The 21,975-nt window shown below is 37.5% G+C and overlaps 1 protein-coding gene and 1 non-coding gene across 5 annotated transcripts in view; both read left to right on the plus strand.

The window, feature by feature from the left end:
- The window catches only part of dazap1 (DAZ associated protein 1), a 29,830-nt gene extending 12,657 nt beyond the window's left edge, over positions 1-17,173 (plus strand). Inside the window, exons 6-13 of one of the 4 annotated variants that reach the window (XM_069928095.1) lie at positions 1,674-1,722; positions 8,606-8,688; positions 12,852-13,008; positions 13,463-13,492; positions 13,597-13,746; positions 14,768-14,941; positions 16,136-16,228; positions 16,485-17,173. In XM_069928095.1, coding sequence (XP_069784196.1) covers positions 1,674-1,722; positions 8,606-8,688; positions 12,852-13,008; positions 13,463-13,492; positions 13,597-13,746; positions 14,768-14,941; positions 16,136-16,228; positions 16,485-16,666 — 918 coding nt within the window. In that variant the 3' untranslated portion in view covers positions 16,667-17,173. The remainder of the gene's footprint in view (positions 1-1,673; positions 1,723-8,605; positions 8,689-12,851; positions 13,009-13,462; positions 13,493-13,596; positions 13,747-14,767; positions 14,942-16,135; positions 16,229-16,484) is intronic. The other 3 variants (XM_069928097.1, XM_069928096.1, XM_069928098.1) reach the window with 3 other exon arrangements.
- LOC138759731 (small nucleolar RNA SNORA13) lies at positions 13,212-13,346 on the plus strand. Its single transcript, XR_011355059.1, has one exon. It is a non-coding gene; the product is annotated as a small nucleolar RNA SNORA13 (small nucleolar RNA).
- Positions 17,174-21,975: the final 4,802 nt, after the last annotated feature.

A 21,975-nucleotide genomic window follows, 5' to 3' on the forward strand; every position in this document is an offset into this window, starting at 1 on the left:
ATAATTTGCAGTTCAGTAGTTTCCTCCCCCCTTATCCATGGGGTGGGGTATGTGTTCCAAGAACCCCCCCAGCATATGCCTGAAACCACATATAGTACCGAACCTTATAAAAGGTATGCACTGCTTAACAGCCACGATACATTCTGTGAAATTGGGCATTAAGCAATATGGACATTGTGCGAACACCATATTATCTACTTACCAAAGCTATATGGGATACTGTAGTGTACCTGTAAACTTGTTATTTGTAAGTAGGGATAAATGTGAGGACCAACATGGGGCTGTGGAATCATTGTGGGGACCAACACAGGGCTGTGTAGAGAGAGTGGGATCAATGTGGGGATGATACAAGGCGGTGGGGAGACTGTGGGGCAGTGGGATTAGTTGGGACCGATGCAGGGGTGAGGGGGGCAGTGGGTTCAGTTTTGGACAGCAGATAACTGAATCCGCAGAAAGCAAAACCGCTTATAAGGGGGGACCATTGTATACTGAATTATGTTTTTTTTGTGGTCACTGTTGAGCCTTGATTATTTGACACATGTACTGCAGAGATACAAAAAGATATTTTTCCCTTTATAAGGCTGTTATTTTTTCAGTACTTCAAACAAGTAAGGCTATTTTTTTATCAAATGGAATCTGGAGACTCATTATTCAACTGCACATAAATAAAACAACTAGCAATACTGATTTTCTTTGGATCACCTAAAATGTAGTTGGGGTCGCAATGGGAATATAATTTGTGGTGCTTGGTGTTTTGTTTGCTAGTTTAATGCATAATGTCTATATTTGCGTATTGTAAGAATGTTACCTCATTTCCATAGCTCTCTCTCAATCTTAGCAATTATTATGGGCTACAGTAAGAACATTTATCCTCAGAGCTCATATTATACATTACCATAATGTGATGTTTGGGAGACATTTTTTGTAAATTTATGCTTGAATTGTGATACCTGTCAAATCTCATGATTTCTAATATTTGGATTTGCATCATGATGAGGCTTAACTTCAGGAGCACTTTTTATTTTCCTTAGCACTCAACCCTAGTCTGGCTTACTGAAAGAATTTTATCAAATAATGTAGCAATTACTGAATTTTCAAATCATCAATCAAAGAGTGAGTTTGATTGTGATGAGTTTTAATGCTTTAAAGTTGGTAGTTATTGCTACATGATTGAACCAAAAGATGAGCTTTTTCTTGTTCATTTCAAGTGTACATTTAGTTCATGCTCAAAATACACGAGCTACTGAAAGAAACCATGTTATCAGTGATTAACAAAATGCTGGTGGGTTAGGCAGCATCTGGAGGTCGAGAAATAGCCTACTTTTAGGGTCGAGACCCTACATCAAGATTGAGAGCGTGGAGGGAGGTAGCTATCGTAAAGATGTGAGGAGGAGGAGGGGCCCTTTTATCTTGATGCAGAGTCTTGACATGAAACATCGGCCATCCTTTTGCCTCCACAGATGCTGCCTGGTCTGAGTTTTCCTGGCAGTCCGTTTCTTACTCCAGATTCTAACATCTGCAGTCTCAGAATTATCAAAATGCAATCCATTAAAGCTTCAAGGAGGGGAAATTATGTGTGTTTGATTGAGGTATAAGACAGGATTAAAGAGTTCTTGTTTCATTGTGTATGTCAGCCTTGCTGTTTTTTTGATATTTTGATTTTTTTCTTTCAGGTCTCTGAAGTAGTAATGATTTATGATGCCGAGAAGCAGAGGCCCCGAGGTAAAGGCTGATCCACTTTGTTACTGACTTGATCAATTTAAAAAAAAAATTCAGATGACAAACTGCCTCTTGTACCATACAGTACTTTTCACTTTGGGTTCTCAGAAAATGTGTGTGGCTTCCAATATTTTCCAATACTTTTATTAATGAAAAACCAATGAGAACTACTGTTAATTTTAAACTGTCAGACAGTCCTTGAAAATATTTAAGTTATTGGCAGAAAGGAAGGTTGCACATTGTAAGTGACTTGGGAAAATGCTGTCTTTTGTACAGCACTCTGATTTAGGGTTTTTAGAAACTTCAGTTGTGTTAATTAAAGTAGTTTATCTGGTTGACTATCAGTGAGCTATATTCAATGCAATAGCCAAATTAAATGTATTCTTATGTACCTCTGAAAGACAACGGAATTCTATTGGACTTTGGTTGAGAAGCATTGTATTTCAGCATAATGTTGCTGTTATATAATACTTTACATTTGTTTTGTAAATTGTCCAAAAGCAGGAGTAATGTAACAATTTTAGGCAAGTGGTCAGTAAAGTACTAGTTTGGAGTACATTTCACACAAAGTCAAATTGGGGCCCATGTTAAAGGATTTGCTATTATATATCGGTGTTGCAATTGCTTGGCGTTTAGCATTCTCACTCAAGTCAGAAGGTAGTGTCTTTTGTGGCTCATTCAAACTTCAAGCTACACTTAAGTGTAGTGCTGAAGGAGTTTTTCATTATCTTGAGACTGAGAACTCTGTCCTCATCCTCCTAAAAGACATTATGTTAGAGAAAGCAAGTTTATCCCACTGCCCTGACCATTAAGTATCCTTCAATCAACATGACTAAAATAAATTTACGTGTAGTTGGTTGTTGAATTTTTCATGTTTATAAATTAGCTTCCGTGTTTGTTTGCATTATGCATTTAAAATGTTAATTTGTTTACGCAGTGAAAGGAGCCATATAAATTCAAGTTATTACAATGTATATTTAAATTTTACTCTAAAACACTACACTTTCACTTTGGTACTTGCAGTCAGGACCAATCCACTGTTTATTGGAATGTTGCCCTATGAAAATAGAAGGATATGCTGCAAGACTTTGCAGTTTTTGGGGGGAGTATGTTTGATAAGAGAATATCACCGTGCAATGGGTGGGTAGTGATCTGAATTTGAGTATTTTAGAGCAACTGAACTTTAAACCAGCCTTTCATTTTGTACTAAATGTGATTTCACTGTTGAATTGCTGCTCATTTTTAGTTAGACTATTAAATGGAATAGACTATTAAAAAGGCAGTTAATTTGTGTTGGACAAATTGGTTAATGCATGATCTTGTCTTAATCTACAACTTGCAAGCCTGTATATGTTATCTCTGGTAATGCCTGCAGCCCAAGTAGATGTTTCAGCTTCTTGTAAAATCAAAATATCCCAGAGTTGATTATGTATGTTATATTTGTGATCCTTGATGACCAAATATTCTATTTCTTAATGATGGTGGTGGTCCACCCTCTCTTTTGGCCATGTCATCAACTTGCCATTTGTGTGCTAGTACCAATATTGTGGTAAAATTAGAATTTATTTAGAGCAAGTTTCCAAACTTGCTTATTCTTTTTTTTTTATTTTGCACACCATAAATCACATTAGCCATGATATACACTATTTCTTTTCACACATATACAGTGACTTTTTCTCCCCCCCCCCCCCTTTCCTCCCAAACCACCCCCCCACCCCCCCCTCTCATCCATTTTAGGTATACAATCTAGGTTGCATTAAGCCAGTCAGACAATGTTGTCATTCAACAAAATTACACCAGAAATTCTACTGAGTCCATTCTTTTCTTTCCTTCTCCTTCCATCAACTTAGGTAATGTTTGTCCCCGGTAGGTTTTCGCTATTGTATTTAATGTAAGGCTCCTATACTTGTTCGAATATTTCAATATTATTTCTTAACCAATATGTTATTTTTTCTAATGGAATACATTTATTCATTGAAATTTGGTAGTTTCTTCCTTTTAATTTGGTTATGTATTCCATTAATATTTAAAGACATATAGTTCAGCGTAGCCCTTTTATATTTTGTTTATCTTCTCTTTCCGTTTTTCCATCATTACCTTTCCTCCTTTTCCATTTCTGTTTTCTTATTTTCAACTCTTTATAAGACAACATTCCTACAACATCTAACATTTTCCTTATTCTCCTATTTCTATCTTATTTATCCCCAATCTCCCCTTCACCTCCTGAGTTGTCCTTTATCCCTTGTCGGACAACCACATCTCCCCTCTCCATTTGGATTTGCGAATCCACTCGCAAGCGTCAACTGATTTTGCAGTGACCGCTATTTCCCCCCACCCCGCCTCCCCCAGAAAAGATTTCACTTTTCATATGTCACAAAGGTCCCTCTTTTAATTCCCTCCTTATTCTCTCTATTCCATTTCCTTCCCTTATTAATTCTTGTCTATACTATCTATATTTTCCTCTAAGTACAGATACATTCATGTATGCTCATTGTCTCTATTCACTCTTATACCTCTTTACCTGCATACATATCAATCGTGATCATTTTTACTCTCATTACCCGTCTTCATCCCTCAGTCTATTTTTGTCTTTACCCACATACATATCAGTCGTGATCATTTTAACTCTCATTACCCGTCTTCCTCCCTCAGTCTATTTTTGTAATTGTTCTGCAAATTTTCGTGCTTCTTCTGGATCCGAGAATAGTCTGTTTTGTTGTCCTGGAATAAATATTTTCAATACCGCTGGATGCTTTAGTATAAATTTATACCCTTTCTTCCATAAAATCGCCTTTGCTGTATTGAACTCTTTTCTCTTCTTTAGGAGTTCAAAACTTATATCTGGATAAATGAAGATTTTTTGCCCTTTATACTCCAGTGGTTTGTTGCCCTCTCTTACTTTTTCCATTGTCTTCTCCAGTACCTTTTCTCTTGTAGTATATCTTAGGAATTTTACTACAATAGATCTTGGTTTTTGTTGTGGTTTAGAGGCCAATACTCTATGTGCCCTTTCTATTTCCATTTCATGCTGTAGTTCTGGACATCCTAGGGTCTTAGGGATCCACTCTTTTATAAACTCCCTCATATTCTTGCCTTCTTCATCTTCCTTAAGGCCCACTATCTTTATGTTATTTCTTCTGTTATGGTTTTCCATTGTATCTATTTTTTGAGCTAGTAGTTCTTGTGTCTCTTTAGTTTTTTTATTAGATTTCTCCAATTTCTTTTTTAAGTCTTCTACCTCCATTTCTGCTGCTACTGCCCGCTCTTCCATCTTGTCCATTTTTTTTCCCATTTCTGTTAAGGTCATCTCCATTTTAATTATTTTCTCCTCTGTGTTGTTTATTCTTTTTCTTAAATCCTTAAATTCCTGTGTTTGCCATTCTTTAAATGACTCCATGTATCCTTTAATAAGAGCAAGTATATCCTTTACCTTGCCTATCTTTTCTTCTTCTATTTCACCATACTCTTCCTCTTCTTCTTCCTCTGGGTTGACCATCTGTTGTTTCTTTGTTGCCCTTTCCTCCTCTTCTTTCTTGTTTCTATTGTCTTCTGTGGTCTCTTCTTGCTGCAGGTGTTCTGCAGCTGTCGTTGCCGGCTGTGGAGATCGACTCCCCAGCTGGTCCCCCCTCCCGTCGGTGTTTTTTTTTTCATTCGCATCGCGCATGCGCGAAGTTTCGCGCATGCGCGGTTGCTCACTTTTGCTCGGCTCTGCGAGCCATTTTTGTAGTCCATTATTTACCGACCTGAGGGAGCGGGTTTCTCTCTCCGCAGCGGGCCTCTTCGGACAGGTAAGGCCTTCACCTTTTTCCTCCTTTGTCTTCTCTTCCTCTCTTCTTACCGTTGCTTTCGACTTTTCTTTTTTTGTCGCCATCTTCTTTCCACCTTTATACTCACTTTTCTGTAACTTTTATTTCTGTGCCTTTGTGTTTTCTCTTGTTTTTCCCGACTTTTCTGGAGAGGGCTGGAGTTCACCGTCCGGCCACTACTTCATCGCGTGACTCCTCCCCCAAACTTGCTTATTCAATAGAACTATATATTTGATGGCACCAAAAAAATTAGTGAAAGGAAAAATAAAACAACTGAAAATCTCAATGATAGCCCTGAAGAGAACCAGAGTAAATGTGAGTATGTTTGCTAATTATTGCAAGCTGGGAAAGGACCATTTAATATAGGTGGTGGGGTGATTGTATATGATTTCCATAATTAACTATGTACTTGAGCGAATGTAATATTTCCTACATGTTGGAAATTAACAAGTGGTGGGGTCTTTTTACTTTGTAACCAATTCAATACCATGATTATTTAAATCCAAAGTTTTGATGGAAATACATACAGCTGTGTGGTAAGTGTGTTGTGACATGTTTTGACTGCAACTGAACTGCTACTTCCATGTAAAGTTTGTTTTAAAACGCCCAATTTTAAAAAAGATTTGCATGGTTGAAGTTAGCTAAATGTGGGTTGATGAGATCAGTATTTTGTAAAAAGATCAAGGCTTCCAAGTTGTAAATTCTTTGAAATGTGTATAAAAGTGAAATTGCTTTCATGGTTATCCATTGAATCGTAATTTGCCAATAGTCCATTTAACATTTATGAGAACCTTTGATGAATAATCTGTATGTGAAAACTCTTAAACCTTTTACTTTGGAATCTTGAGGACTGAACAAATTTAAAGAGAATTTTTTTGCCAAATTTTGCTTTTGAATTTAATCAAATCTGATTTTTTTTTTCCAAAATCAGATTTGAGTCCTCCAAATTTAATTTTATCTAGATATATATTTGTTGACAATTATGGGTTAATTCTGTCAACTATTAACAGCTTTTTAACAAGTTTTAGGATATGTGAATCAGTGATGTGTTCAATTTTATGTAATAGTTTGTCATCTGAATCCATTAATTTATGTTAGATACTTTCAGAATATTTATGCTTCTATATATATATATATGTACGTGCAAGTTAATTAGTCTCAAGACTTTTGCATTGTTACTCAATTTAAGTGTTATATGTTTTAATTAGTTAAATCTAAGTACTGTAATATTAAGAAACATTTATATGTTGTTTTAATGTAATTAACTTATCTCTTTAGATTTTCCTCTCTAGGTTTGTGATAAGTTGTATCACACAGGTACAGGCCAGTTCTACACACAGGAGGGATGGGATATGTGTGTCTGGAAACTGCAAGACGTTTGTCATTTGCTCTTGTTGCTGACAGCAGAATTTCCTGCTGCAAAACTATTTTGGCCTGTATCTTTGTGTATCAAATGTTTTTCTTTAAATAAACTTCTCTGGGCTGACCAACTTTGTTGGATAGGCTTTGAGGGTACATCTTATAGTGTATATTTATATATATATTATATATTTTAGTTTGGTTTATAAAGTTATAGCACTATGTTGCTGCTGTCAGCACTAGCTGCAAAGCAATCTGCCTACCAAGAGGAAAAACACAGGGTTTCAGATAAGATGGGCCAGCCTGAATTGTATTGGTATTTCACTAGTGGTTTTCTAGAAATTAGTTGACTTTTATAAGCATTTTTGTTTGTTCTTTATCACTGTTTATCCCCTTTCTTCCTATTTTATTTGTGTTATAGCAATGCCCAGTCATGCCATCTAGTCAGTCAAATATTTGCAGTTCATGGGGAGATATAAAGCAACAGTTTATGAATTCAATTATGCATTTTAGCAGTAGGCTAAAACATGCTGTTTTCCTCAAGCTCCTTGCTTTCTTGTGTCATCTTCTTGAGTGTGGCTTCCTTTGGGTATCTGCAGAATAGTTTATAATGCTATAATTTGTGAAGAGATCCAAATAAAATCATGGGTTTGGGTTTTGCTGAACATTAGCTAATTATAAAATGTTCTTAATATAAAATTTTTGTGTATTTTTCTCATTGTAGTCTTCTGAAAATGTGCTGGTCACATAGACTTGTTTCACTCTTTAGCAGCTTTATAACAATTACCATTTTAGAGGCTCCGAGATATGTATATACTGACATAATGCATTGATTATTTGCAGGGTCTATTAGAGATGTTTTAAAATGCCAGCTTTCAAATTTAGCAACCTTGAAAACCATTTGAGAGCTAATGGTTTTTAATTTTTTTAAATAGCCAAACACGTCTGGAAGTTTGCTCAAATGCAGCTGGATGACCAGCACAGTTTAATTTTCTTTTGTTTTTCTTTATCTCAACTTTGAAACTCAGGTTGATCCTCTGAGTAGTAGAAACCACACAGGTGCTGCATAGAGGGATATCAGCTTTAATCTTTTTCGTCATTATGGCAAATATTTGTTTTTCCCATTTTCCCTGCAAGTGTAATTGTCCACATTCAAAGCACAGTCTTGAGTATAAATTTGTCCCACCTTTGGAAATATGCTGTAAAACCTTTCTACTTAATTCCCAGTATTCAAAAACATTAATTTGAGATACCTCTACATAAAATTAATTTTATTTAAATTTTCGGCTTTCCGATTAGGACATCATTGTATTTATCTTGTCTTTTTCCTTCAGTCTTGTTTAGACAATGCATACTTTCTTTAAAACAAATAAGATTAGCATTGCTCTCATTTATTAGTGGAACCAGCCAAGGCTCATAACTGGCATCAGTCTATTCTATCTCACAACTTCCAAGATTTGAAGCTACATTTCTATTAAAATTACTATTAAACAATTGAAAAGTTTTGTGATATAAAAGTAGAGATTATTGACATCAACTGCTACATTTCATTGAAATCCTGGCTGGCTGAAACATCCTCCTTTCAGTGATTCATCAAAAGGGGCTTCCAGTTATCTGAAACCCTGGGATATCCTTTAAATTACCCCGCCCTAATACTGTGCATCATCCTGTTTTGTGTCACTACACCCTGCTACCTTGATTCACTCTTCGTCGTTGGATAGGTTTTGGATTTATTACTTTCGAGGACGAGCAATCAGTGGACCAGGCTGTCAACATGCATTATCACGACATCATGGGCAAAAAAGTGTGTAGTTGTAGTTTTATTTTACCCTTAGAATGAACCGAGGCTTAGGTGACTGGAGATTTCACTGGGGTTATTGTGCGTGGTCTCTATATTGAAGAGAATCCCGTTAAGAGGTAATTTAATGACTCTTAGTGGGACCCAGATTTAAGTACTATTTACTGCAGGAGATGCAGTAAATCTGTGGTATTTTATGCTTTTACCCTTTTAATGATATAAAAATTATTTATCAAAACAATGGATTGTGGTTAAATAAATTATGGCCATTTTTAAGAATGATGAGCCTGCATGCACTTAAGCAGAATTTATCAGCTGCTTGCACGTTAGTTGTAAAGACCTTTATTGTAGTTAGCTATTCATAAGACCGGTGAAATCTGTATTAATCATTTAAGTCTCCGTTTAAGAAACCACTCCTTCAGATATGTCTTTAAGGGCATAATTTTTGATTAGTTAAGTAAGTGGTAAGAAAACCATTAATGTTCTGATTGGCAGATCTATTTACATACTGAAGGACTGGTGGTCAATTTTATTTTGTTTTGTCTGAGGTCACTTGCTATATACTTTAGTGAATAACTTGTTTTAATGTAAAAGGAAAACTGTTAAGTGGCCTCATTTGCTTGATCTTCATACTGTGTTGTAATACAGCATATAGCTGCTCAATTTTATGTACAAGGAAGAGGCAATCTATGATGTTTAATCTGAAATGGGGGAGGGGTGGTGCTTATGTTCAAGTAGCAAAAATAAGGTGGCAATTGAGTTCTTAATTTACATGTGCTAGTTGTGTACAACATGAATATCAGACTTAATGCATGTTTAATTAAATGCTGTTTATAAATTAATTATTAAACTATCAACTACCAGTACATTGGGCAAAAGCAGGTTATTTAAAAATTCCATTATTTAATTTGTGGTTCAGTATTAAGCATTAAAAATTTTCCACTGCAGATTGTAATAACAAAAAAGTGTTGCAACTTTGGCCATTAGAATTCCTTGAAACTATAGATATGTATTAATATCTCAGTCTTGCCATGTCTAAACAATATACAATCTAACTTCAAATATCCAAAATGCTATGTTGAATAAATGTTTTTTTGAGAATTGGTAATTTAAAAAAAAGAGCCCTGTAGCAACAGCAAAATCACTAACAATTTTTAAACAACAAACAGCAAGAAAAAGTTTTTAAGCTTTAAAATACAGTTTAAATCTCACCAAAAAAAATGCTGCCACCAATCATCAACACGTCCCCATCGAGGCCCTACTGCTGTGGGGATCTCGACATCCCCGCTGCTGCTGGGAGCCCAAGGTGCCTCTGCTACTGGGATGCCACTCTCTTTGATGATGCCAGGACAAGAGATTCTTCTGACCCCTTTCTGGAGGCACCAGCATGCAGTTTGAGAGGGAGAGTTGGATGAAAAGTTGATAGGGTAAGGTAAAGAAGAAATGTAAAGAGAGAGGGGAGGGAGTGTGTGAAATGTAGACAATCATTCTAATTTCTTGTCGGGAGAATTTTTTTTTTCAACCTATGAGGTCAGTTCAGCTCCAAAAAATTTTGGATAAATGAAGATTTTGATGAATTTGATTTTGGATCATCAGAATTTTACTGTAGTTAATTTGTTCATCTACTTTGTTATTCTTGGGGATTTTCTGTTTACCAGTACACTTAGCTTGCTAGTCCCAAAATCCAAATTTGATAAATTATATTAATACTGTAGTATAATCTGGCCTGGAATGCTCCCTGCTTTTGTTAAGAGGTGTGTTAGCATTTCCATTTGAATTTTAAGTAGAACATACTTGATAAATTACAAATTTGAAATTTCTGAGAATTATCTGCAATTTTTTAAAAATTAAAATTTGGATGTTATTGATAATTTTTTTGCTACCCAATATATCTGATGTGGGTTTGAATCTTAGCAATTATAAAAATGTATGGTCTGTTAGTAATTTGCAGAAAATAATGGAAGGGCTACACCAATTTAAGTTATTGGTATAAAAATATCCCAAATATGCCCTACAGTAGAAGTCCAGAAATCTGGTCCATCCAAGAATCTGGACTGAAAATTCTCAAACCTTTTAAATTTAGCTGGTTTTTGTGTACATGCGTAAGTGCTAGAGATGCATAGCGACAAAAATTTACCACTTATTTTTCTTTAAAACTGCTCATTTTAATAAATAAAACATGCTGTATTTGCTAATGAATAAACTATCAATTAATCTCTTAATCTCTTCTTAAATTTGAATTTTAAAAATATTGCCTGAGAATCCAGAAATTCAGAAAATCCAGTCTGATCCAACCCCCGAGCAGTCCCAATTTTTTTTGGATTTCAACTGTATTTTGCATAAGGCCCACATGAAGGTTGATGTGGAAAATGGAGAATCCGATTTCATCTTAAAAATGAGTTTGAAGCACTGGAGCAAAGGGAATGTTACCTTTCAACTGAGCACTGACCAAAATAAAAAGTCTGTTCTTCCTTACTCTTTCTTCTTTCTCTTCTATCTTTGGCTTGGCTTCGCAGACGAAGATTTATTTATTATTAACATAATTACACTTTCTACTCACTTTCTAGTTTAAACCATGGCTGTTAAAAGTCTTTGTGAACATAAAGCAATGACCAGTTGGAGTTTGTGTATTCTCCCTGTTTGTGGGTTTCCTCCGGGTGCTCCAGTTTCTTCCCACGTTACAAAGATTAGGGGCAAGGCTAATAGGTAACATTGATGTATTTGGGCGGAGCAGACTCGAGACCTTGTTACCGTGCTGTCTGTAAAATAAAAATTATTTAGTGCTGTTGAAAATTATTTTGGTTCGTTTCCATGGGATTGTGTAGAGTTCGAAGTTGACTGTGTGGCCTTTGCTTTTAAAATATTTATGAGAGGAGTATGTTGCCTGCCAACAAATTAAGATAGCAAATTAGAGTTCATGCTTTTGCCCATGGCACTGAAATAAATTTATGTCCTATAATCTATGTTGTGCACTAAACTTCAAAATACTGTTCAGCAGTCTTCCTTTTTCCCTCTTTTCCATACTGTCCTATTCCTAGAATATTCCAATAGAGTAGGTTTACACTATAGAGACACAAGCCATTAAGTTATTGCAATACTCTGAAATATCTTGAGGTTAATTAAGAAATTTGTTGAGAAATAAATATGATTAATATCTAAGAATCCAGAAACTATCTCTAATATCATCAGTCCCAAGCATGCTGGATTATCGGAGTATTACTGTACATTCCAATAAGCAAAGCATTACACTATTGAATTAAATTGTTAGTTTCTAATGCATTAACTGATATACCATTTTGGTGATTTAAAAATCCTCCCTGGACATCCCTTTGACGTGTAAAGAATATTCTGATATTAACATTTAATTTCCAATATAAACTAAGCAAATGAAAGGAGAGTTAAATAGTTTGTACAGTTTCAGTTGAGGGAATTATTAGTGAATGCCAAGAAGGTTCATGAAAGAGTAAATATTTATTTTTAACATGAAGTTAGTTTGTATATCTGACAAAGGGTGCCTTGCTCTTAAGTGACATCAAATGTGGTGATGGTGTATAATATATTCAAACACAGTATGAAGATTTGCTTCTAATTTAATCAAAACTGTCCATTTTTATCTGCATGTATTTCCTTTTTCTGTTAAAGATGTAATTTAAGACTCGATTAGCTCATCCATTCCCTCTGACATTATGTTTCAAGTAATTAATTGAGATTCTTTATGCATAGCCTGGGGAAGGTAAGTCATTATCTTCCATTAGATGTTTAAATAATACTTTTTTAAGTAAGGCCACATCAATCTAAAGACTATGTTTCTCAGGTAATTTGCATCTATAAAAATGGTGATGGTTAGATTAATTTCTATTAACTACTCCAAAGAAACTAATGAACAAGTTTAGATCTTTTTAATTTGAAACTAAATGTACAGCAAAGTATTTATGTAAAATAGTAATGTATACTTGAGAAACATAAATATTTATCTATTTACTTATCTATATCTATATATATATATATATATATACATTGGCCTATTTAAGCTATTTTAAATGTAGTTGTAAGTTATAAGATGTAAGTGTAAATGTTAAGTTTAATAGATAATGGGTGTGTCAAGGGAGAGGGTTGTGGAAGAGTAGTGGGAGTAGCTTTTTTATCCTTCCCTCTGTTATCCTAATTAGGTTGAGGTGAAACGTGCAGAGCCTCGTGACAGTAAAGGCCCAGGGCCTGGCCAGTCGGGAGCACCACAGTGGGGCAGAAGCTTACCAAATGCCGCTAATGGCTGGGGAGGTCAGCCCTCACAAGGCTGGCAGCAGCAGAGTTATGGTAGCCCACAAGGTAAATGGGTTAAATATTCAAGCAGCATTAAATATTTTAATTTGCTTTGTTAACTTACTATGTGGTAGATTAACATCTAGATTTATTGATTATTCCATATTAAAAGGTTACTGGCAGTGCTCTGGTGACTTTTGACTTTCTTTCATGTTACTAAACTCCCTAATTCTGACATATTGTGCAGCAAGATGAATGAAGAGATGAGTTGCCTTTTGTGTTGCCCACTTATTTTTTTAAATCTAGGTGAGTGTGGTGTCAAAAAAGGCAGAAAATAACTTGAGCTGTTCCATGCATCCTGTTAATGTTTTGTTTCAGGATATTATGATTCAGCTTAAACAATGAATGCTTGTAAAATCAATAGATCATTAGTGGGATGTTGTGCATTTTCTCCAGTTAAATCCAGAGGAATAACTTGTCAGTGGACATGCGTTTGTTTTAATTACTCTTTATTTTTCAGGAATGTGGATGGCACCTGGTCAGCCAATGGGTAGGTTTTTATTTTAAAATAAAAAATTGGAACAATATTTTCTATACAAACTTCTACACGGGAAAGAAACAACAAAATTAATTTGTTGTTTTTGGGTTTTGTAGGTGGGTTTGGGCCTCCACCACCTCCAGGAGGGCGAGGTGCCCCTCCACAACCACCCCATTTTAACCCGTATGTAGTGCCACAGCCACCTCCAGGAAGTTTTGCACCACCTCAGGGATTTGGACAGGGTTTCGGAGCACCTCCACAATATGGTATGCTTTTAAACCTATTAAAGCAAAAATAGTTTTGGGCTTATAGGATATTATGTTAGAAAAATGTAAGATTAAATATGCCTTTCTATTTTAGTGAAAAATCATACAAGTTGCTAAAAATCCAGAAAATGTATTATACAGTTGTATCAAAACATGCATATGATTTTTTTTGCAGAATGTGTTAGAACAGTTATTGTATGGTATCAGTACATTTTTCAGTATGATTGATGCTGGTTGTTGGTGGGGGAGGGGTGTATTACATAATATTTTTAAGCAGCCTATTTAATGGCATGCTCAAAATAATGAGGGAGGGCTTGAACAAATAGGATCTTATTCTAAGATGCCTTATTTTACATTTGAAATAAACTTGTTTAGCAGTGCAGCCTGTAGAGGCCTTAATTTCATGTTGACAGATTGTACAATACTTTTGTTTTTTTAATCTTCTGTACAAAAAGTTAAATATCTGTCAAAATGTCTTGCAGGTATTCTGCATTGCTGATTTTGAGGCCATTGAGTGCCATGATGGTCTGCATTGGGTCTTGCAGCAAATCAGCTGTGCTGGATTTGAATCTGTAGTAGTCTGTTTGCTGTTAACTTCTGCTTCATTTTATTGTTGGTCCCTATAAATCTTGCAATCTATTTTCTGTTGATCGAAGTATGAACTTCAGTGTTGATCGCTTCAGTGTTGATCGCATGTGGTCCTTTTGTTTTAAGCCGAGAGCAGAATGATTGGCAAGATTCCTGTTAGGCAATTTACAAGCAGTTAAGAGTGAAACAGCTGGGTACAGTGTAGTATTATATGAGATTTATGCTTTATGCACATACATGAACGCCTCAGTATGGCAAGTGCCTAATAAAAGTTCTGTTCAGAGGCATACCTGGATGTTTTGATTCTGCTCATGATCGTTAAAACTTTTGTCCTTGTGCGACAAATATGTAATCTGCGCGACACCCCACCTATCCCAATATTTTTTTAAAAATCTATCACGTCTGACCTGAGCTCATTCTTGTTGCTATTCAGGCTATGGAGGATTTGGCGCACCTCCAGCTGACCAGTTTGGCCCACCTGGAATGCCAGCACCCCCTGCCACACCAGGAGCAGGACAGATGGGCTATCCACCAGCAACACAGACACCTCAGGATATGAGCAAGCCACCTGCTGGACAGCCCGAATTCCCTGGGTTCAACCAGTATGGTAGGTAACAAGTAGTGTAGGTTTTGGAGGTGCTGTAGGATTAGAAAAGAACACTACTCCCATCAGAGAATATGACCTGTGAAATCAAGGGCCCTGTTACCTGCTTGTATTCCCAGCAGGAGTATGTGAACACCAGAAGACAGAGGTAAATAATGGTGGGTTGAATTAGATCATCCTTTTCTAGCATTTTATAATGTGTTCATGGATGTGAAATCAATTGTTAGGACCAGAGCAGCAGAGGTAGCCATCAATGTGCAAGTTACCAGAAAATACAAGCTTATTCATTGAAGTAGTTATTCACTATTTTACATCCAAAGCAGTATTATAATTTGTCAAGTTGTCTCCTAATTTCAACTCCTCCCTTCCCACCCCTGCCCCTTCCATCTTCCATAACTTGGAATGTTAGTAATTCCTAACCCAGCTGTTGATCTCTACTGTTCTCAATCTTGATTTGGGTCCATCTGCTTCCTTTTGTTAGCTGGCAACTTGCATCTCCCTACTTTCAGTTTCAGATGCAGTGGGGAGACTGACCAGAATACATTTTAAGATAAGAGAGTTAGTTCAAAAGGTTTTGAGGAGATGGATAAATTGAAACCAGGTCTTGTTCTAAAGAAATTTTAATGAATAAAAGACTCTTGTGATCGATTTGTATTTGCAATTGGCTGAAAACATTATTTTACGGTGATGATCCCTCACAAAATCTTGAATATTAAGACTAATTAAAATCCTTAAATATTGAATTTATTTTGATTTGACAATGAGCTAAGACTTTTGTTACACAAGATTGCTCATTTGGAAGTAGCTGAACCATTGCATGTAATTCACTATAATTCTCTGCTCATTTAATCATTGTCATGAGGTGCATGTATTTATCTCCTTAAACCCAAATACACTGCAATACAGTACCTTTTCTACAGGCTGTACAACTACTAAAGGTACTTGACTACGAGGCTCAGTCCCTAATGCTAATTTAGATACAGATTGTTTTAATTATATATACCGATAGTTTGTTGCCACAATTTACCGATTTTAAAATAACAAATTGACCAACTAGTTGCTTAAAAATGTGTTTCTATTTCACTGGCATTTCTTTGCATCCATATGCCACCGGTGACCTGATGCATCTATGCCATGGATTGAAGCAGGCTCAGGCTTACTGGGGTAGTCATCCTGGTTTCCTCATCTCCCTAATAGGAATGGGTAACTATCCTCAGGATCCTTCAGGCTACGGACCCACGCGTCCTTCTCAGACTTACGGTCAGGCTGAGCAGGGATATAGTGCAGCAGGTAGGTGTGCATAGACTTTGAACTGCCTTGCTTCAACAAAGATGAGTAGCTCACGTAGGATGTAGTCCTTGCTCACTTTTTTTTAATTAAGTAGGAGAATAGTGCTAAATCAGTTGAGCATTTGTTGTGCTGGTACAAGGATGATCTAATTGTGAAATATGAAGTTTGATTTTTTTTTAAAGTTATTTGTGAGTTGTGATATTTGCTTTTTCTTCCCCTCTATAAACAGTCATAACTCTTCTGTTTTATTTACTAGGTTATGGGCAAGACATGAGTGGTTTTGGCCAGGGCCCAAGTTTCTCGGATCCAAACCAGCCAGCTCCCACATATGGAGGACCCTCAGCACCAGCGCCTCCAGGGGCACCACCATCCGCACCAGGTGGATTTGCCCGCGGTCAGAACCACAATGCTCAGGGGTTCCATCCTTACAGGCGTTAAAACCAAGGCAGGGAAAATATAAAGGAGCATATTCTGGTGTAAATTTGGCCAGGATTTCCTTAATTTGTGACTCTTTTGTGACAATCACTTGATTAAATAACAAAAACAAAAAAAAAATTTAAAAGGAGTTTGAAGGATACGCTGTGAGCTTTGGACTGCATTTTTTGAATTTATTCTCCTCTCTTCCCAACAGCACAATGACTTCTGCACTCTGAGTGATGCAGGGTTTAGGAGAAATATTCTGCTGTACCATATAAATCTTGGTTTTGTTTATTTTTCATTTGTTCCTTTGAGTCTTTGTTTTACCCTAGTATACTTTTATGTTTAAATAAAATGGAAACATTTGAATTCAAGCGTTGCAATTTTTAGGAACAATTTTGTACTATTTACATCTGACTTATTTTTTAATTTAAGATGTAGATTTCCCTAAAGAATGGCTGTAGAATAAGCTGAAAATTAAAGACAGATGACCCCCTGATTTAAATAAAGAGAGCACATTTCGTTTAATTGGCCTGGCCTCTGAATGATATGTAGTTACAGTTTTTCTTTTAAAAAAGTTTGTGAATTTCAGGTATTTATCAATAGATTTATTTTACATGATTGCACTCAAGCACAGCAGAAGTATATTCAGTAATCATTTCTTCTGCATTAATTCCCCAACCTGCAGCTCAATACTATTGCCTTCAGAAACAGTATTTTGTTCCTTAGATTTTGCTGAATTATTTGTAAAGCAATAACTTGTCACCTGATGCTAGTGACTATATTGTTCTCACTGGATTTAACAGAAACATAGAAGATAGGAGCAGGAGTAGGTCATTCGACCCTTCGAGCCTGCTCCGCCATTCAATGAGATCATGGCTGATCGAAGGCTCACTGGTTTTAACAATATGTTTTGTTAGCACGGATTTCAAGTTTGAAGTCTACATTTGTCAGGTATTCTGATGTACAGAAAAGGTTTGTTTTAAGTGCTATCCAGCAAGATGGTCTCTATCCCACCACCAAACACATCTTCCGCTCTCCGCCTTCCATAGGGACTGCTCTCTCACCCACTCCTTCCCACTAATCACCTGCTTGGTTCCTTTCCCTGCAGCTGCAGGAAGTGCCACATTTTTACCCATACTTCCTCTCACCACCATTCAGGGACCCAAACACTCCATTCAAGTGAAGCAACACTTGGGCATCTGCAGGAGTTACTACTACATCCGATGCTCCAGATGTGGCTGGAGAGACTGAGCACAGGTTAGGAGATTGCTTTGCAAAGCACCTTCACTATGTCTGCATTAGTGACAGGAATCTTCCACTGGCCAACCACTTCCATGCTGACATGTCCGTCCATGGCTTTGTACTGTCCCACCAAGACTACTCATAAATTGGAGGGAGGAGCAACACTTAGTTTTCCCCCTGGGCACTATCCAACTGGATGGCATTAACATTGACCTCTTATTTCTGCTCGTCTATTCTCCAACCCTTTCTTTTCCCTTCTTCCTCCAGATCTCTACTTCTTTCCCCTGCCATCCCTCCCCCCCCCCCCCCCCCCCCCAATTTTCTGGTGGCCCTCTCTTATCCACCTATTAACTCCTGCCTTTAGGGCTGTACCCCTGCCACCACCTCCCCCCACCCCCACCATTTTGTTCAGGTGCCGGCCTATATTTCTTCATACGCGAAGAGCTCAAACCTGAAACATTGGTTATGGATCTTCATCTTTGCTATATAAAATATACTGTTTGACCTGCTGAGTTTCTCCAGCATTGTGTTTTTATTTAGTCTAAACATAAATACTGTTCAGCAGATAAAACAAGTACAATTACAATGAGAAATCAGTTCAAATGGAGTAATGGCATTGTTATTTTACTGTTCTTTGATTGTCCAGCCACTGTCAATTGTGCCCTGAGAGCTGCTGTTGGAATAAGATACTTAATTTTCCTGCATAGTTTCTCTTCCTCACCCAAATTCAGATACTGTATCAACCAATTAATATTTCACCACTTGTTTTCTATGAATTACATTTCATGCTCTGTCACTCCTAAACGTGTAGTAATTTAATGCCTTCTAGTATGTCAACCAAGTGAGACACCTGAGACCAAGTGAAATATTTAAGATCAATATTCAGTTTATTATGAAGATAGTTTTTCTTTTCCATAAAAGATGCTAACGCAGCGCTGCTTTTGACAAGAGAAGCAAAAGAGCATCTCTCAGAGAATCAAATATCCATGGATTCTGCTGCCTCCTGAACCTGTGACCTGGATGGTCTCCTGACTTTGACATCCCAATCTCCAACATCTGCCCCTGGTTGCAAACTCCCAAAGTGATCGGGAAACTCTCAACACCTAAGGCTCTTTGGTAGCAATGCCGTCTTTGGTGCCGTCATGAGTCAAAATCCCGATACTTGATTCCCACAAACTGACTGTTGGTGACGTGGTGTGAGGCTGAAGTCTGCCGTGCCTTGTTCTGGTCTGCTGCTGTGGTTTCCTATCCCGAAGCATCTTCTCCCTGGCTTTACAATGTTTGGAGGGGTGGGGGGGGGGGGGGGGGGGGGTGGGGACTGGTGGTGTGTTCTCATGCTCTTGTATGATTGTTCATTTATCTGAAATCTCAGATTTAGAATTTATTGTCATGAACATAGAATTTGTTTTGCGGGCATCAGTGCAAATATTACTATAAATTACATAAATTTATGCAAAAATAAGAAAAAGTGAGGTAGTGTCTGGTTCATTGTCCATTCAGAAATCTGATGGCAGAGGGGAAGAAGCTGTATTTGTGTTTGTCTTGTAACTCCTTCCTGACGGTGGTAGTGTCAAGAGGGCATGGCCTGGGTAATGGGGGTCCTTGAGGACATAGACTGCTTTCTTAAGATACCACCTCTTGTCAATGTCCTCAGAGTGAAGACTGATGCCCATGATGGCGCTGGCTGAATTCCCAACTGTATTTTTCTCCTGTCTTGTATATTGGCACCTCCAGACCAGACAGTGGTGCAACCAGTCAGAGTGCATCTGTAGAAATTTGCAAGTCTTTGGTGATGGACCTAATCTCAAACTAAATATATGTAGGTGTGATGTGGCCATCACAGAATTGTGGCTTTGGGAGCTGAACATCCAAGGTTACATGGTATTGAAAGGATAGGCAAGTAAGCAGAGGTGGCAGATGGCTCTTGGTCAGGAACAACATTAACTCGTTAGAGGTGACCTATAATCATTGTGGATTGTTAAGAAATGGTAAGGGTAAAATACACTCGATTGCTATATATACATCTCCAAACAGTAGCCAGGATGTGGATGACAAACTGCAACAGCAGATAAAAAAGACATATAGAAGAGCAGTATTTAGGTAGTCATGGGGGATCTTAATATATTGGGAAAGCTAGTTTGTGACTGGATCTTTTGTAGAAATTTAGTTTAGAGCAGCTTGTTGATGGGCCCGTAAGGGGATCGGCTGTACTGGATTGGGTGTTGGGTAATGAGAAAGCTTCAGTAATGGAACCATTAGGAGGCAGTGATCTCAGTATGACTAAGTTCTCTTTGAGATTTAACATGGAGAAAATTAGTTGTCAGCATTTCAGTGGAGTAAAGGGAATTACAGTGACATGAGAGAAAGTAGCCAAAGTAGATGAGAAGGGGGCAATGGATAGTTTCTACAGGAAATAGGGAAGATGCAAAATAAACACAACAAAAAAGGAAATATTTAAATGGAAAAATGTCACAATGTGCCTTTGATTTCTCTCGTCAGACAATGTGTGCAAAAATTAGTGGGAAGAAAGAAGGTAACTAAAAAAAACGAGGGAAAAGCTGAAGTATGAAAGTAGGCTAGCAAATAATATTAAAGATACAAAAAGACTTTCCAGGTATGTAAAGAATAGAGAGGAGATATAGGACCACTAGAAAATGATGCAGGAGCATTCATTATGGAAGACATGGTGATATCAGAGGAACTAAAGTATTTTGCATCAGTCTTCATGGTGGAAGACACTAGCAGTGTGCCTATTGATGTTGCTGTCATTCATTTCAAGAGGAATAGAGTATAAGAGCAGGGATGTGATGAGTGTTTATGGGCACTAATGAGACCTCACTTGGAGTATCGTGAGCAGTTTTCGGCTCATTTAAGAAAAGATGTGCTGATGGTGGAGAGGGTTCAAAGGAGGTTCATTTGGATGATTATGGGAATTAATAGTTATTATACGAGGAGTGTTTGACAGTTCTTGGCCTATACCTGTTGGAATTTGAGAGAATGAGGGGAATCTCACTGACACATTTTGAATGTTGAAAGGCATGGACTGGGTAGATATGGAAATGGTGGGAGAGTCTGGGACAAGAGGGCACAATTTCAGGATTCAGGGGTGTTTGCTTCGAACAGAGATGCATAGGAATTTCTTCAGCCAGAGGGTGGGAAATTTGTGGAATTGTTGCCACAGGCAATTGAGGCCAGTTTTTTGGGTGTATTTAAGACAAGATTCTTGATTAGCCAGGTTTTGGGGAGAAGGCTGAGTGGGAGAAAATTGATCAACTCAAGATTAAATGGCAAGATTTGATGGCCTGAATGCCCCATTTCTGCTCTTATGTTTTGGCCTTATGGACAAATCTTAAGAGATATTGACACCCAGGAACTTGAAATCGTAACCCCTTAACTGCTGACCCCTCCTGAATCCACAATCATGCAAAGAGATACATTAGAACATTTAGTTACAACTTGAAAGCTGGAAGGAAAAAGAAGCCGAGACCGAGAATGAAACTGACAGATGGATTACATTGTGGTTAGAAACTGGAGGCAACAGCTACAATTCAGAGGTTCAGAGACTGATGGAGAGACTTCAGAAGGGAGTCAGGCAAAAATGACCCACTTCACATAAGTGGAGACGGTCAAGAACTTCAAATTTCTGGGTCTCAACATCTCCGAGGATTCGTCCTGGAACTTTGCAATCAGGAAGGCCCGCCAGTGGCTGTTCTTTGAGGTGTTTTGAGATTAGGTATGTCACTGAAAACTCTCAAACTTCTACGGGTGTGTACCGTGGAGAGCATTCTGGCTGGATGCATCACTTGTGGAGGTGCCAACTCTCAGGACAAGAATAAACTCCAGAAGGTTGCTCACTCAGCCTGCAACAACACTGCCACCAGACTTAACTCCATCGAGAACGTCTGCAAGAGGCGGTGTCATCAGAAAGCAGCCTCGATCCTCAAAGATACCCCCCTCTTCACTCAGGAGCCTGAAGAGGAGCACTCAGCATCCCAAGGACAGCTTCCTTTCCGCTGCCATCAGATTCCTGAATGATCGATGAACCAAAGACACTGCCTCACTTTCCGTGCTGTTATTTTTAATTA

This window comes from Narcine bancroftii, chromosome 3, assembly GCF_036971445.1.
Source record: "Narcine bancroftii isolate sNarBan1 chromosome 3, sNarBan1.hap1, whole genome shotgun sequence".
In the NCBI taxonomy this organism is placed as follows: domain Eukaryota; kingdom Metazoa; phylum Chordata; class Chondrichthyes; order Torpediniformes; family Narcinidae; genus Narcine; species Narcine bancroftii.